Source organism: Zophobas morio, unplaced genomic scaffold (genome assembly GCF_036711695.1).
Source record: "Zophobas morio isolate AGI-343-1 ecotype UQ-CSIRO unplaced genomic scaffold, CSIRO_AGI_Zmor_V1 ptg000005l, whole genome shotgun sequence".
NCBI lineage: Eukaryota > Metazoa > Arthropoda > Insecta > Coleoptera > Tenebrionidae > Zophobas > Zophobas morio.
Genome location: NW_026972110.1, coordinates 10,494,117 through 10,512,347, shown reverse-complemented (window position 1 = coordinate 10,512,347; position 18,231 = coordinate 10,494,117). Strand labels below are relative to the sequence as shown.

General features: G+C 34.0%; 2 protein-coding genes across 2 annotated transcripts in view; one reads left to right on the top strand and one right to left on the bottom strand.

Moving 5' to 3' along the window:
- LOC135122697 (midasin) overlaps positions 1 to 18,231 on the bottom strand; it is a 176,799-nt gene that overhangs the window by 106,037 nt on the left and 52,531 nt on the right. The window lies entirely within an intron of this gene.
- Positions 6,647 to 18,231, top strand: part of LOC135120517 (uncharacterized) — a 47,533-nt gene continuing 35,948 nt past the window's right edge. Inside the window, exons 1-5 of the mRNA XM_064044834.1 lie at positions 6,647 to 6,686; positions 6,765 to 6,877; positions 9,813 to 9,898; positions 10,178 to 10,375; positions 15,048 to 15,287. Coding sequence (XP_063900904.1) covers positions 6,647 to 6,686; positions 6,765 to 6,877; positions 9,813 to 9,898; positions 10,178 to 10,375; positions 15,048 to 15,287 — 677 coding nt within the window. The remainder of the gene's footprint in view (positions 6,687 to 6,764; positions 6,878 to 9,812; positions 9,899 to 10,177; positions 10,376 to 15,047; positions 15,288 to 18,231) is intronic.

Below are 18,231 nucleotides of genomic sequence, written 5' to 3'. Positions count from 1 at the left end.
GTACCTAAATGAATTGCTCAGGGGTCTACATTTGACCAACTATTATCTTCAGCATATATAAATGATCCTGGTGGCAAATATTCATGGGAACATAGACTTTTTGGGCGACGATTACCAAATCTTTATATGTTTATATTTATATATGAATTAAAAGCAAAATGATGCATTGCTTAACTGGTGTAGAAAAAATAAAAAATCAGATATTTTTATGTTATATTATGATGTGCTCAAATTTAAATAAAATGTGTGGTATACTTGATTATACACTGCTTTTTTCAACGCTGACCATCGGGATTAACGTGCTAAAACTTTAGGTCTTCTAGCAGGTATTTTCAAGCAAAATTTGCCAGAATACTAGACTATATAGTATTTTACAAATCAGTGTGAGTTCATTTTATCGTACACAACAAAATAATTGCGTAATTATAAAAAACTTAGTTTACGCCCAGGAAGTAAAAGGTACGTTAAGTTGATAAAATACTAGTCTAATTATACTTTTTTTGACAGACAATTGTCTGTCAAATTTCACTTGGAAATCGCTGCTGAAAAAATCACGACCCGAAGTTCTTAAGGCGAGTCCCTTTTTCACTTGCGGAGTTCTCATTACATTTTTAGAATGTAATATCTCCGTTCCTAACACATTTATTGTTATGAAATTTTAAATATAAATTGTTCACAAGTCATTATAGATAACATATTATGAGTTTAAAAAAAAAACAGTTTACTACCTTTATTCTCTTTAAAGGTTTGGTGACATTTTTCATTACGTACTTTTAAAACTCAATATCTTAATTATTTACGAAAATTTCGAAACGCGGTTTACACCACTGTTTTCAGCTTAAAAGCTCTAAACATTAAGTGGAAAACGTTGTCGATTTATTTTTTTGAAAATGAGTTACAGTAAAAGCAGCTTCTTCGACACAAGCTTCCTTTTAAAGTAACTTATTTCCGACAAAAAAAAAACGCCAATATTACCCGGGTAATTTACAGAGTTGTGAAAACTGTGCTACGAAATTTTGATCAACAATAGAGACATTGATTTTTAAATATACATGATGAAAAATTTCAGCAAAATTATATATACCAAATATCTGATTTTCTCCACACATATCCAATCCAGTAATGAAGATACATCGTTTTGCAACAAATTCATAAGTATTGTTACGTTGAACGGGTATTAAAATCGGCGTGGATTAAACTCAACAATTTATTTCTTACTAATTCGAATTTACACGACTAACTATTAGAGTGATTATAAAATAATTCTCTTGACTCAACAAGCTGAATAATAATCGTCCCCGAAGGTGGCCTCTATTTAAACCCATACTTCTGCGATGGAGGTCTTTCTCGAATCCATCGCGACTTCCGCTTCCAGGCCTTTCTTTAGCGAACGCCGCGTCGACCGCCCGATGAGTCATACTACATACTAGAGAAACACATACATACTAGAAGACCCATAAGCGTCGTACTGGGACGGCGAATGGGTTTATTTCGTAACAGTATTTTCCAAATTTTAAGTTAATCTAAGCATTTTATAATCGAAATTCGTTAAAAAATTTTAGAAATTCACTTTTCAAGCTTTTTCTTGTATGTACTAGTGTTACCGACACCCTGCGGGCTCGAAAATACCATGGAAACTATCAAATTTTAACTAAAAATCTTATGTTGGTTGAATTTTATGACTTCTGAAATATATTTCGACTTGGTTTGACGATTTTGATCGTCCTGACGCACTTCTGAAACGCAGAATCCACTTATTTTGCGAAAAGGAGACGATTGGGTATATTTTTCACATTCTAGGATTTATAGATTCAAGATACAGTGGTGTCGCGATAATTCGGATCAATTAAAACCGACCCGATCCGAATTATTAAATAATTCGAATTACTAAGTATAAAAAAACACGGTAATAATGTGAAAAAAAAAGATTTATTGATTACAGTGTACGTAGTAAATTATTATATTGCATTAGATTTTAAAAAAATTGTAATTTTTGTTTGGTGAACAGCATGTTGCTGGTTTATATAAGCTTCTTCTTTTAATTTTTGGAGTCATTTTATTTTTCAACGATAGGTACATTATTTTCTGCTGGCCACTGTTTGGCAAGATTAAGAGCTTCAATGGCATCTTCCTTTTTAATTTTTACCGATTTGGTACTTGGTACTGCATCTTCTTAGTCTTCGTTGTCTTCAGATTCTTCCTTAGCCTCAGTCTCTTTCGCATCACCGTCGAGCCAGTCAATAACATCGCTGACATTTACTTCGAGATTTCCAATATTACTTACCTGTTAATTTTGTCCTTATTTTTTTTTAATGTCACTTATCATGGAAGTTTCCACACCATACTTTAGTACCAAATCTTTCTTGCGGTTTCGTTTGCGAGGTGCCATTTCTAATGTTAAAAGACGGAATGACCACCTCGGACGTTATTAAATCCGTACACAACAAAAAAAATGTTTTGTCTGGAACCACTTATATGTAATTCTGTGAATTCGGATTACTAAATTCAGATAAATCCGAATTATAAAATACATTGTGAGAAAATAATTTGATCCGGATTATGGGAACATTCGGATTAACATTGATTCGGACTATCACGACACCACTGTATTCCTAAAAAAAACTTCGGAAATGTTAGTTTTCAAACATTTTTTGTGTTTGCTGGTCTTTCCGACATCGTAGGACCCGAAAATATCAAGAAAGCAATCAAATCCTAGCTAGAAATTTTATTTTGGTTGATTTTTATTTTTATTTTGCGAAAAGGAGACGTTTGAGTATATTTTCCACATTCTAGTGTTTGTAGATTCAAGAAATTCGTAATAAAACTTCAGAAATGTTAGTTTTCAAACTTTTTCTTGTGTTCTCTGGTGTTTCCGACATGGCAGGACTCGAAAATACTAAGAAAACCATAAAATTTTAGCTATAAATCTTATGTTGGTTGACTTTTATAACTTCTGAAGTATATTTCGACTTGGTTTGACGATTTTGATCGTCCTGACGCACTTGTGACACGCAGAATCCACTTAAGTATTTTGCGAAAAGGGGACGAGTGGGTATATTTTCCATATGCTAGAATTTATAGATTCAAGATATTTCTAAAAAAAACTTCAGAAATGTTAGTTTTCAAACTTTTTTTTGTGTTTTCTGGTCTTTCCAACATCGTAGGGCCCGAAAATATCAAGAAAGCAATCAAACTTTAGCTAGAAATCTTATTTTGGTTAAGTTTTATTTTTATTTTGCGAAAAAGAGACGTTTGAGTATATTTTCCACATTCTAGTGTTTGTAGATTTAAGAAATTCATTAAAAACTACAGAAATGTTAGTTTTCAAACTTTTTCTTGTGTTTTCTGGTGTTTCCGGCACCTAACGGACCCGAAAATGCCAAGGAAACCATCAAATTTTAGCTAGAAATCTTACTTTGGCCGAATTTTAGGTTTTAAATACCGTCACGACCCGTGACTAAACTGCCACCTAATCCACGGGCTATTTTCGGTCAAGGCTGCTTTTTGTCAAACTGACAGCTCGTTTTGATCTCTGTTGGATTAGCTTTAACATGCAGGGGCAATGACTAATTTGCTGCCGACCAAAGCAAAACGATTTTGACAGATTGTGGGCCCGATTTTCCCTGACATAAGGGGTGGCACAGTACCAGAGTCATTGAAGGTTAAATTGCCTAATGGTGTGTTTGATCTTTTACAATCATTAATTAATAAATTTTATGAGAATTATGTGTATTTTATATTTTGTAGAGTAATAAATTCACAGAGTTTCTATAATTACGGTTTTAATTTTAAGTCGTAGAAAGAGCCTAGTAAACCTCTCTAGACATTCGTTTTTTAAACAAATTCGCCTTTATAAAACTTGCTATACAATCTATACTACACTTGTGTTACCAATTGCTTTTGAAAAGACAGAGAAATTTATAGCAAAACTATTTAAAAAAAAATACATACCACAAAAATACGAACTTTTTTGAAAGCTTAAAATTTAACATAACAACAAATTTACTCGTGCCATCGTTGATTTTTGTTACCAACAACCACAGAAAGTTAAAATTATCCGATCCCTCTGTGGTAAAATTAATAATTGTCATATTCATTATTTGAGTTAATTTATTTTTTCGTTTCGTTTGTTTCCTTTCGATTTATTGTTATCTATTCCATTACTGACGTTGAAGGAACTCATTATGATAAAAAACGCAGGCCTTACGTCTCAAATTCGTGCAATAAGAAAACACAAAATACGACTAGGAAAATAAAACTTGCTTGATTGTCGACATTTTGAGGTTCATTCGTCTCTTTATGTGTGTGATAACAAAGAAAATAAACCTCCAAGCGTCTGTAATCTACCAACTTTTTATTTCTTAACCTAAACACTTCAAACAAGGGGAAAACTTTTCCGATACCATAGTCTCAGAACGTAATATACATACATGTCAGTGTACTGAACGTAATTCATATTATTATGTGTATAAATTTTCAGTAAATATATTCTCTCTTAATATATATTTTTTTTTTTTTTGGTTTTTCACTTCCGTTTAGTGAAGAAACTCAGCTAGGGAAACTTACACAACAACTAGCGCGACCAAAAAAGAATGAATACTTTTAACTGTAATAACCAAATATTATTTCGTGCTGTAATCTGAGTTAACATTTCCATGCAGTGCAAACATTTGCGCTTCTAAGTAATCATGTTACAACGTGCGTCCGCTATGTACTTACACACAGAAATGGTTCGGCGAAAAAGACAAGCGCAGGCTGTTTCTGTTTGTTCACAATCTACATGTAAATTGCGCTTTATACAGCTTTCAAAAACTTAAAACGTATAGTCTCAAACTAATTAAGTTTGGAACATAGGCGGAAAGGTACCGTACAACACTGCCTATGGCGAGTCGGAAATAAAGGAACACGCTTCCCCGAGATCCATGTATAGTGCTAAAAGTAAATTCTCGGGTCAGGTGGCTCCGAGAATACGAAACAAACTTCGTGTCAGGCTTGTTCCGAATTACCTGCAAAAAGGCCACGATCCTGAAACATTTGCATGTGAAACGACAACGAGCGATATCAATCCTCCAAGGGTGGCGTCGAAGAAATCCGACGACCTAATCCGATAAAGCCATCTGAAATATTTGTTCTATGCGTTCGAATTCATCCGTCTTTGGGGCCTATACGAAACTATTATTTTCTTGTCGGTTGTTTTGTTTATCTACACTCGTAATGTCGTCGTTCTACAGTCTGGATAAATATTGCTCTTATTTAACGAAAAGATTTACTTTCCAGCTGGCGGAAACAACGTGATAAGGAAACATAGTTCATCCCGGGAGTACTTTTACTTGTTATGAGTTTGATAGGATGTGTTGAATCTTTCAGGAACTTACATACATTACAGGGTTTGCTTTGCATTATGCTCGTCTACGACCGCCCGATGTGCCTTTCTCACTATCCGCTTTACGTTAAATCTCCCTTGTTGACTGCAACACAAGGAATAATGCATTTAAACTAATCTTATTCAAATCAAATTCTATACGATTGAGTGGAGTAGATTGGTTAAAGGGTCGTAGAAAGCTTCCATTCAAATGTAACTATATCATGACGGAAGGCTGAACGTTATGAAACCATCAAAATAAAGATTTACCTTTGAAACATTTTCTCTTAAAATATTTATTTAAGTAAATGCTGCAAAGGAAGTTGTGTATATTTGAGAACGAGCAAAACCTAAAACCAAGTGGTCTGGAATATCAAAAAATATCGGGTATTCAATTCAAAAATTCATCAAGTTATCACTTCTAAAATAACCGGTACAGAGACTTAAGTAATATCTCATCTTAACACATACGATAGTTTGCTGATTCGTATTTTTTAGAAGACGTCACCAAATTTTTTGAGGGTATAAAAAATGATTTTAGACTGAAAACCTACAACAAAACATTTTTAACAATTCAGTTTTCGTTTTAGCTCACAGGAATTCACAAAAAATAAGCAACAAATTGCAAAACCTCCCAAAATCAATTTTGAGTCCACTTTTTATTTACATTTAATTAAATTTTGAATGAACAAAGCTCATGCCGCAACTACATTCGCTAATGATTCGATCTAAATAAAGGAAATTCCTGGCTACAATTTGGTGCTCTAATTGGATTCTTTTATCAAATGGACGACACAAACGCCACAAACAAATCACACAGAACAATCGGACTAATGTCACCGGGTCCTTAGAGAATAATAGTTTAACAAATTAAATAGCATAGGGTTTGAATGGTGCAATTTAGTCATTAATAGCTATACGATAGCAAAAAGGCCCGCTCCTGCAACAATGTTTTGTATTATTAAGAACACTTGAGTCTGTATAGCGCAAGGGGATTAGGGTGAGCTCGAAGGGCAACTACCTCCTGAGATCGCTGTTTAATTATTAAATCTTCAAGACTTCCTGCACTGCAGAAACTTGACGACGAGATTAAGACTGGTGTTAAAATTTTGATGCTTTTAACGACAAGATTTTTTCTAATGCAGCTCAGTCACATTTAATAAACTCGGTGATCTCAAAGCAGTTTTTTAAGTACATTTTGTGAATTTCTGGAGGGATCGCTTAATGGTTGGCGCTGTGGTGAAGATTACATCGTGTCTGCGCGATAAAACTTTTTTTATCCTAATGTCTGAAATCGATAATGTGAAACTACGTGAACAAGAGAGTAAAATGGATATGATTGATAATAGGACGCTTTTATCATTTTGTTTGAAAAATACAAGCTGACAACGGCGACTCGTAGTATTCCTGGATGAAAAGCTCAAGTGTAGCGGCAACCTTATTTTCGAGGAAAGTTTAACAAAAGAACTGATTAATTCCATCGAAAGGGAAGCCCTCACGAATAAATTTATCCTAGTAATTACGAGCTTTATCAGCTAGGGTTGGACGGGTTCCTTTCGATTCCATTACTGGAAAATTTAGGTAAATCTCAACAAATTCAAATCACCTGTCTTTGCATAAATAAATTGTTTAATGTAAAGCCGATTCTGTCGCCTCTTAAAGCACAGAGTAAGTAAAGTTTGTAGAATCTGGATCAGCCACAAATATTTTGTGAATAATTTATTTAAATTCTTACATAATCATCAAATAATGTGATATTTTTTAGTTTTCACGAACGATAAACTTTTGAAATAATATATCTATTGTGGTCCGATTGCTCTTATACTGTGATTTTTTTTTTTTTTTGGAAAACTTGAAAGCCGGGGAAAAAATTAAAGCTAGATTCATAAACCACAAATAAATTTAAATAGTATTTAACATCCACTATTCTGTGGAACGTCAAGAAATTGTTGGTGGGAATCATTAGAGCAATTTTGGTTGGTGTTTTACCATCTAGGTATACATATAATATTTGACAACAATCAGCCCGGTGGTGTTGGAGAGTATCTGTTTAATAAAAATCGACAGAGACGACAAAATGACAGACGGAATCTAGCGATCTGGAAAAATTATGAAAACATGAAAGTAGTTATTTGCTGGTTGGATCCTATTACAAGACAGAAGGGTATTCGCCAGGACCAAAATTTAAAACCGGTTAAATATCTCGAAAACCATTTATTGTGATTCTTTGAAATTCTGCACACCTGGAAATCACAAGACACGCATTGTTGACTTTTTTATCAGAAAAAAGATATACTTCGCCACAAGCTGCTTTTACTGTATCTCACGTCTGACAAAAAAAGTGGCCAATGTCTCTCGTCTAATTTCAAGAGTTCTATATAGTGAAAACAGTGGTGAAAACAGCGTTCCGAAATTTCCATAAATAATAGGGATTTTGGTTAAAAAAAAAATTCAAAATCTGTTAATAATGGAGATTTTACATTCTGAAAATGAACTGAATACCCCTCAAGAACCACAGCTAGCGACTGGCCCTACATAGATATTTAAATTTTTCTACTCTATCTAAAACACTGTTTAGGGTACGTAAATACACGACGCTAAATGATATTTTAATCACAGTTTCATGAGCCGTGGTTTTACACTCTTTAAACACGGGCCGAAGATGTGTTGGGGCTCATTAGACACATCTTGAGTACGTTCGGCCGTTTTCGTGTTCATTCAACACAGCTTGGCTAAAAACAATCTAAAATCTAGTTAGTTTCGAATAGTGACATTGTTTAATACATGTGAATAAAGACACTCCACCGGAAATTAATGAGGTAGCAGGAACAGTAACTGTAAAAAAAACTTTTGTTAATGTTATATTAGCGTACTTTCGAAATTTGGATAATTGTAGTCTTCATTTGAAGTCGTAAAAAGCATAGTATGTAACAGGCTTATAAACTTCTATAGACACTCGTTTTTTTAAACATTCGCTCCGTTCGTGATTAATTAAACTCGTAACTAAGGGGGCGTTTATAACACTTGTTCATAATATCCTATTCTAGGGAACTTATATCCAAGACGTATGTACTAACGTTTTGTTTGATGTTATAAATATCAAAATTTAAACTTCATTAATAAATTGATGAATTGTATTATGAAACAAATGGCCTGGGCTTTCTTATCGAGATTTCTTAAGCATGAAATTTTTGTCTAAACTATTTACACTGTTTTTCTTACTTACTGAACGTAAGCTAAGAAAGAATTGTATTCGAGCCCATTGGACGACTGGCTACTTTTAGGTTTTATCGACATTTCATGAATTCTGCGGTACAAAAAAATATGTCTCCCGTTTCCGTCAGTCTGTCTGCCGTCTGTTCAGATTTTTTTAGACAGATAATCTCCGAAACTACTGAACTGATTGTAAATTTTATATGAGTGTGTATTAGAAATATCGTGTAGATGGTAAAACTAACTAAAATTTGGCCAAGCATCACCACCAACAATAGGATGTCATCTCGAAAGTTTACATTACTAAATATTATCTAAATTTTATAAAAGAAAATACATGTGGTTTATGAATCCGTGTTGAGTTTTTACCCCAGACATCCAAATTTTTGGAAAAAAATCAAAATTGTTTCAACATTTTGTAATTTAAATTTGAAACTGCAAAACCAAATGCTCTGAAATCTTGAAACGTTTTAAGGTTGTCGTAATCGTAAACATGGTCAATTGTTAATCAAAGTTTTTTCGTTTATGCCCCCCTAAAAAAGTGTCATTTTCCAATTTACCGAATACATGTTCTTTAATTTTTTTAGAATTGCATACCTGCATGTGTAATTTAAGGATTCATGTTGAGTTCTTACCCTATACATCCAAATTTTTGGGAAAAAAATCAAAATTGTATTTTACAATAACTAGGAAATTGCAAAACTGAACGCTCTGAAATCTGGTAAACGTTTTAAGGTGAAAATCTGTAATTGTCAATATTTTAACTAAGTTACAATTTTGATGTTTTTAATACCCGTGACATGTACAAGCTTTGTCATGTCAATTGAACAAAAATCATCTTATTTTAATTTAATATATTCTAATTTCACCAGCCATGAAGACAGTTTTATTTTAAAAAGACTACTCATTGTTTTTTATGCACATTTTGATTCCCCAGTTTCTAATAAAGCTGTAAACCTTTGACATACAACCAATGACAATCCGCATTGCACCAGACATTGTTATGATTGCAATTTCATTTTTAATAACACAGTTGAACTCCACTCATAACAATATGCCTTAAGCCTAATTTATTATCTCCGACCTATAAAGCCAGTAAAAATTTTCAACATGGAGAAAAATTACCCACTACCTCCACGACCTATAAAAATGCAAAACGTTTGCTACCTCAAAAGTAGACCTCTATTAGAACCCTCAGCGGCTTTTCCCTGACAACTAACGCATATATAAATGCTAGAATATTGTCGATTCGAACACGATTTTATCGTTGCACGGCTCCTCTGAAAGAGCCGCCCGGAAAACCTCTGCAATCTTTTTCCAAGCGTAGTTTATCACATATTCGCGAAGCAACCCCCGGCAGAATTTGATGTTTATCAACCACAGACGCTCACAAACCCAGTGGAAGATGGAAACCGAAAAATATCCAACAACTCAAATCAATTTTATTAAACTGTGACGAAAAATGTATTTCGCCGGCACGAAAAGCCACTCCTTTCCAGCTGTTTCCATTCATAACATTTGCGTGGCGTATTTGGAAAAACCGTGTTTACACTGAAAGCAACATTAAAAAGCTTCCTATACAACGCATCCCTTTTCATTAAGCCCGGCGAAATTGTCGTCGCCTCGGCTTCATCCTGCTGTTCTTGAAGGACAGTGCGATGGGGTTTGCGGTGAGGTTGTTGATGCCGAATGTGCTAAACCGAAATTCTGTGACAGGCGTTGCGGTGACATGATCGGTGTCAACCTGCGTTTTGGAAATGGGAGGCACATGATAAATCAACTCATTTTTGTGAAGGTTTGGTTAATAAGGGGAAATATTACAATGCAGCTAGCTTGAATATATTTAATTAAACAAATTATAGTATCGTGCATATTCTTATACATATATAAATAAAGTATTATAATAAAGCATTTTCTGCGAGTCCTTTACCAAATTTTGCAATCAACAATTAAAAAGTTAAAAATATATAAATAAAAACACCTCAGGCCAGTTTATAGAATATTTTAATTGAGATTAAGTTAATCACGCATTTAATGAGACAGGTCTGATTCGCGTAGAGTCAGTCACGTGATACTTTAATTCTGCATTAAAAAGTTTATCCCAATCAAATATTTAATTGAGCTTCTGTAAACCGGCTACTCGTTACCTTCTGTAGCCATTAAATTAAATAAAAATTGATGATTTTATTGAATGACAGGTAAACGAGAACAATACGCTGCAAAATTCAAACGAAATTCGATAATTAAATTTTGAAGTGACGACATGAATTTTTTGGAGGGAATGAATTGAGATCAAGTTTTACTACCTTCACAATAACAAATAATGCACTCAAAATTTCAAATGAATCATCATAAATAAGAAGTTTATTACGAAGCGTACATGAAGACTTTTCAGATACAGTTTGGACCAAAAAGCGACTAATACGCATAAGTGAAATCGAAATAATACCCAAACTGTATAAAGAAGACAGTTAGTTAGACTCCATTTATATAAATTTGTGTACCATTATTAGCAGAGAAATTGACGGCAATTAGGAATGTCTTTTTTTTCATTCAATGCTAAAATCTTTAGGCTGAATTTTGAGTATTGATTTAATTACTAAGATTGTTTTAAAGCACGTAGCAGTTAAAAGACTGAGCTCGATAAAATTGAGAATTGTCTCTTAATGTAAAATCTTTCGTAAACTTGACACACGCCCAATTTTAAAGATTTTTACTTCCTGAGCGTAAGCTAAGAAAGTATTGTTTATAATAGAGTCCATCGGGCGACCGGTTGCTTTCACATTTTATCGATGGCTCATGACCCCTAGAGTACGAAAAAATGGGTCTCCCTGTACGCCGTCCCTGACGATTCTTATTAGACAGATAATCTCCGAAACTACTGGACCGATTGTTGTCAAATTTCATGTGTATTATGAATATTACGTAGATGGTAAAACGCTAACCAAACTTTGTCTAACCATATCCATCAACAATGCTATGACGTCACCTCAAAATTGTACATAGTAAATGGATTTAACTTGTATAAAAGTACATAATCCTACACGTGTAGTTTACGAATCCGTGTTGATTTTTTACCCAAGACATACAGATTTTTGTAAAAAAAAAATCAATACTGTATAACAACATTTCGCAATTTAATTTTGAAATTTTGAAATGCTCTGAAATCTTACAGACGTTTTAAAGTTATCGTTAGCATGGTAAATTTTTAACCAAAATATATTTGTTTATCCCCCCAAAGTTGATGACGTTAGGGGCAATTCTGAATCAAACCTGTTAAATTTAAAGGCTGTTAAATTGCAAATTTCCATAGTAACAAGTTAAATTCGTAAATTTGATTGGCTGTTTATTTTTTAACAACCTTTAAATTTTAACATGTTTGATTCAGAATTGGCCCTGTTATCTCTTAAAATGTACAAAATATAACGAGTCTAAAGAAGTATTGTAATCGGGTCCATCAGGCGACTGGCTAGTTTAATATTTTCTTGATGTGTCACGACCCGTAGAGTATGAGTGAATACTTGTGATTTATTACTACGTTTCTCCTTTTAGCAGTCCTTATACAAGTGACACAAAAAAATTCAGGAATACCATACTGTTATTATTATTGATACATTAAACGTATCATGTTGATACACACGTCTTTGCTAAAATATAGATGACATCACATTTTTTTATGGAAAAACTCACTTGAAAGAACAAGTTCAAGCACAGCATGCTTCTTTACTTGTGCTTGAACAATCCACACATATTATTATGTATTATTTTGTAAAATAATGCATAAAAATCATCATAAAACATAAATACATAATTCGCACAATTAAATTTTATAATTTTTAAAAACGCTATATTTGCACAAATACGTACAGCCTGAAGTACGAACGCCAGAGAAGTTCTGTCTATATAACTTTAGACCATTTTTTTTTTCTCTACCTCATGACACTATCCTAAGTCAGACAAAAAAATAATTCCTCCAATGAAGCTTAATTAACGCATTGTGTATGTAAATTTTGATAGTTAGGAGTGTTAGGACTACATAGTGTGTTTGTCAGTAAGCATAGACCTAATATCGTTCTAGAATGGTAGATAGGACATTTAGTTGAAAAAAGCCGAAATACTGAGAAGAAGCAAATAAGAAAAATTTGTCCAACAAATTCGGCGCTTTTGAAAAAAATTACAAAATTTAATGATGAATAAAAAATTGTAACCCATAATTCAATCGAACCAGCGACCTTCGCATCAGTACTTCGACAATTTTACAGCACAACCACCGAGTTTACCGAACGTCAGTGCTCTTATACTGGTATAAAATGTGACACAATTTGGATTTTATTATATTTAAATGGCGTTTACTACATTTTAGGAATATCATCTAGATGGTGATGATATTCCTAAAATCTGACAACAATCGGTCCAGTAGTTTCGGAGGATATGTCTAATAAAAAAAAATCGACACAGGCAGACAACAGACGGACGGAAATGGGGGACCTATCTTTTCGTACACTAGGGATTATGAAACGTCGAGAGAGCATGAAAGTAGCCAATAGCCCAATGAACCGTATTTTAATACTTCCTTAGCTTACGCTCGGGTATAAAAATAGTTTAAATTTAACATAATAGCTCAAAGACAATGAAATCTGTTTTCTTCAGTCGAAAAAACATTCGTTTTATCACACCCTGGCATAATTCAACGCACCTAAGTGTCTTAAGTATCTCCTAAAAATATTTAATAAATTTGTAACGTTCAATATTAAGTAGTTGATAGTGTACAATTAAGCATTTGCTGTCATATACCAAACATTTACTTGAATATCTAATATCTTACTTATTTTGCAATTTTAATCTTTTTAACAGATGTATAAAACTTTCACACGTATAGTTAATTTTCAGTTAAATGGTTTTTCACAACACTGCCAAAAATTTTTAATAATAAAGAAAATTTTTAATAATATAATGAAGTAATTTCTTTATAACACATCATGCTATGAGCTGAGTTTTAAAGACATTCAACTGCGAAATCTTTAAAAAATATTTAGTGAATATATTTGTCCCCTCATAACGTCATAACAAATGGTAAAATATTGCTTCTAAAATATGTTGTACAATTATTTTCTCATTTTATATACATATGTTATCTAAATAATCTCGTATTCGCTGTGCATCAATAAGTAGGTTAAACAATTAAAGTTTCAGAAACTTTTCCTTGGCGGTATATCTGCCTCTTCCTCAAATTATATACAGCATATAGAAATAAATAATAATATGTAGATCTTCCGCTTCCATCTGTCTGTTTACCGTATGTGTCTACTTTTATTAGACAGAAAATTACCGAAACTACTGGACTGTTACCAAATTTTAAACGTAGATGGTAAAACGCTGATTAAAATTTATCTAATCATCCTCACCAAGAATTCCATGACGTCACGTCAACATTTTACTTGGCAAATACTATTAAAATTTTGTAAAATAACATTCTCCTGTACTTGTAGTTTATGAATCCACCTTGATTTTGATTGTAATTGTTTCTCAAAAATGTGTGTGCAATATTTGCCCCGTGTAGGGCATTTTGATATGTATATTGCGCACCGTCTTCACAATAACGAAAAAACCTGCAAGTTACTTGTTGATTGTCATTTGTAACTAAAACGTATGTCTACACTACATATGTCACAAAAAGTGAGATGACAGATGTGACAAATGACAACGAATCTGCACACGAAAAAAAGACGAACTAGTTAGTACAGGGTTTTGCTTCTGATCGCTCGTTATTTATAAACGTACTATCAATAAAGCTGGCATTCGACGTGCACTAAAAGTGTACTTGTACCTATCAGTCAAACTGCTATTGATCCAACACGTTTGTTAATCATGTTAAATAGGCTATTCAGTGGGTTAATTTCTAAACTACATTCAAAATGTCCACTCTTAAACACCGTCTAAAATGAAATAGGTCGAATAAATGTCATTTTAACAGATTGCCCAAAAATAAAAGAAACAAATATGGTACACCCACGTCGTATACTAACAAAACAAGCCAACTTCGGGTGCCAACTGGACGAGTTTTTTTTCGGTCGCACATTATTTAACCGTTGAAAAGACTAGATGTTCGCGAAACTTTTTAATGGGGCAAAACCGCATCTATACTGCTAGAACTTTACTAACTTTGTTGACGTAAAAAAGCCGTCGCTTTTTCGATCAATTCTTACCTACCTTTCTGGAATGCTACTTATTTTGATTGTTCCAGTCTTCAAACTTCAAGATTCGGTAGATTATCTGTTTTTCGTTACAGACACACAAATTGCATAATCGTGCATATTTTGACGATATTTTCTAAAAAATAAAATTTTTCAACACTTTTCAACAATAATAAAATTACTAAAATATAAAAAAAATATGTATCGACAGGCAACTTTTGCCTCGGCTTTTCCCGACGTTCCTCAAGAACAAAGTGATTCATAGGGTTTGCGGTTAGGTTGTTGATGCTAAATGTGCAAAACCGAAATTCTGTGACAGGTTCTGCGGTGGCGATGATCGGTGCCAACCTGCGTTTTGGGAGCACTGTTGCCAATGCGAGCCAGAATGCCACCAAAGTCTTTCAGTGTCATCCTGGAGGGACCGCAGAGGCGGCGCTTATTTTCGCCTTAGGAACGATGGGGATGGCCGCCAATATCGCCCTCATGGGGGTTATACTGGCCAACAGACAACTCAGAAGGTGAGTCCGCTAGACCTTAGCTATTCCATATTTTACTAGATTTATAAAAGTTAGCGCAACAATACGAGCTAAGCAACTAAGGCAAACTGCTAGCGAAAGGTTCATTTGTATTCACAACAATACGTCAACTTTACTACAAAAAGAAGACGTTTCTCCACGCTTGCAGCGAAAGGTGGTGGAGAAAATTCTCGGGACAAACACAAGAGTAAAACTAAACATTTAGTGCGTCTTGAAAAATTTATCTACACATCTAATTTAAGGCTCGACTTGTCACGATTTAAACTTTTGAAACTGTCCCTAAGCACGAGTGAAAATTTACATTTAAATTCAAAACAAAGACGAACAGAATCCGTTTTCTGCTGCTGCGTCTCGTCACATCTCCACTTTAACCTGGTTAATTACTTTAGTCCCGTCGTTTTGAGATAGCCGTCTAGTTTCAGTTTCAAAAGGTAATATTTTACTCAAATTAGATCATTGTTTATGTGTCAAGGATTTATCAGCGATCTTTTTCAATTTTGTTCCTTTGAGGATTAAAACGTTCTTCGCACTATAGACGTTGTAAAATTAAAAGTTTAAACGTGTTCTAAGTTGACTACTTTGTGCCACAATTTCCATTCCGTCAGTTTTGGATTACTGCCAGTTCACGTTCTTTTTTACTGGTACTGCATTTAAATTAGCACTCAAGGGTGTTGTGGACTTACAGGGTTTTTAAGTACATGTGTAATCTGCACTATGTTATACTCGGAAAATATAAAATATGTTATACGCTAACCCCGGCGATAAAATCGGAGCGCAATACGCCCGGTTCCAACGAAAATAAAATTGCTCAACGGCATATAAGAAGGAAAACGCTCTCTTTACAAAATAAGTACCAAATTTTAAATATAATACAATTTATTAAAAATTATTTATTAGAACTTTGAATGTATTTTTCGTATTACTAATTTCTGCGTGACATTCTTTCGATGTATAAACATAAGCGTAAGCTAGGGAAGCATAGTAATCGAGTCCATCGAGACACTTAATACTTTCATATATTGTCTACGTTTCATGACTCGTAGACAGGGCTGTAACGAGGGAGAAGCCAGGGGAGGTAGAGAGCTATTTGTTAGAAATTTCAAATCCAGTCCTGTTAACACAAATATGTTATCATCCACGTGATGGTCAAAATGTCAATTAATTGTGAACACGTTTCAACAGATAGCTTTAGTGTATTTTCGGTGTTGCGGGGATCATGTGTTAGAGGATTAATAGTTTCGAAGACTTCGGTCCTGTTGAAAATGTTTGCATATATTTTATATCATCAAATTTAATTCTAGTTTAATTTATCCGCTACCTTCGCTAAAATTACGACTATAGTAAAGGCTTAAAGCTACTAAACAGACAGAAAGCCTAATTCACCTTGACTGATAATGAAACATGTACAACGTAATTTTCTTCGAACAATTTAATAATCAAAGCGACGTTCAACATGAAATCATGAACACCACTCTGTTTAATTAAATACAATTTGTACATCATTCATGAGTGTTAATACGTACAAGCCACCACAGCAAACGTAAGAAACTTCCAGACGCTATACAACGATTCGATGAAATCTCTAGTGCATTTCAACGGCAACTGCTAATTAGGTGTTCCAAAATTAAACTAAAAATTTCCTTCCTCCTCAATTTCCCAGAGGCAAAGTCCAGGCGTGCCTCGTCAATTAACCGCGTTCAAGACTTCTAAATCTAAATCAAATAAATCTTTTAGTTAACAATTTGTAAGACGCCATGAAACTGAGCTTAAACACTCTATCGTTTAACGATCTCTGAAAATATCAGGAAAACCATTATAGAATCCTTATACGAGAAACTAAACCGGAAACCCTGTGCAGCGGTCCCTTTTCAAGTGCACAACAGACCGGAATCACCGGAACTGAAACGTCTCTGTTACTTTAACGTTTGACAACACTCGGTTAACAAAAAGCGGCTCAACTTTCCGTGCGATTTACGGCGCGTCACTCCGAATTTTCGCGAAATTAACTTTAAAATTAGTTATGGATCGGGATGTCATTGAGTGTTGAAAATTTAATTTGGAGGCGGCAATAAAATGACTCGACGAGTATGCCAGCGTTAAGTGGTATTGTCAATAAACCTTTCCAGAAAGCCACTCAATTATTAACGCCACAGGTGTTGTAAAACAGCGGCCGCTCTTCAAATATACATAACGAAAAAGAGGTCCAGAATTCGAGCGAGAAAACTAACGATGCTCGGGCATTTGTCAAAAGCCACAGTCGGAATCCGAAGAATTAAGGGCCGCAGGAACAATAAAAGACTTTAAGCTTCTTTCTTAAATTTTGGATTTAGTCCACAGCTGGACAAGGCTGATAAATGAGAGGGTTTTACCTACTGCCTGCAAAAACTGGATATTGAAACCGGAGCAAAAATATCAGCGTTCTTTGTAGAAAAGCGCGATCGTGCGGCGATTTTACATTTCAAACGATAGGAAAGTATTGAAATAGCGACCACTTTGACAAACGTCTTTTTTTGCTGGCGCTATTCTAAAATTACAGATCTCCCATTTCCGAGAAAATGTAAAATATGAATATTACATGCAGAAAAATAAAGCATCGAAGGAAAATCAATGACCTCGGCACTTTGTTACTGTTTAGTTATTCGGTGGTTAACCTCTGGCATCCGAAGTTATACATTTGATGTAAATATAACTTATAAAATAAAATAAAAAATAATTAATATTTTAGAAAAAGTTCGAGATAAACCAGTTGATCTAACGGTGTTTTTTTAATATAGTAGATATCGGGTAACTATTAATGATTGAAGCAAATTTTTCTGTTGGCAATTTTGTATTATTGGCACCAATGTTAGCATATCAGTTCACAGTTGTCAATTTTGACACGAACGCGGCTAAAAATGAATAGGAAGATTGGAGCTGGTAAACTGAT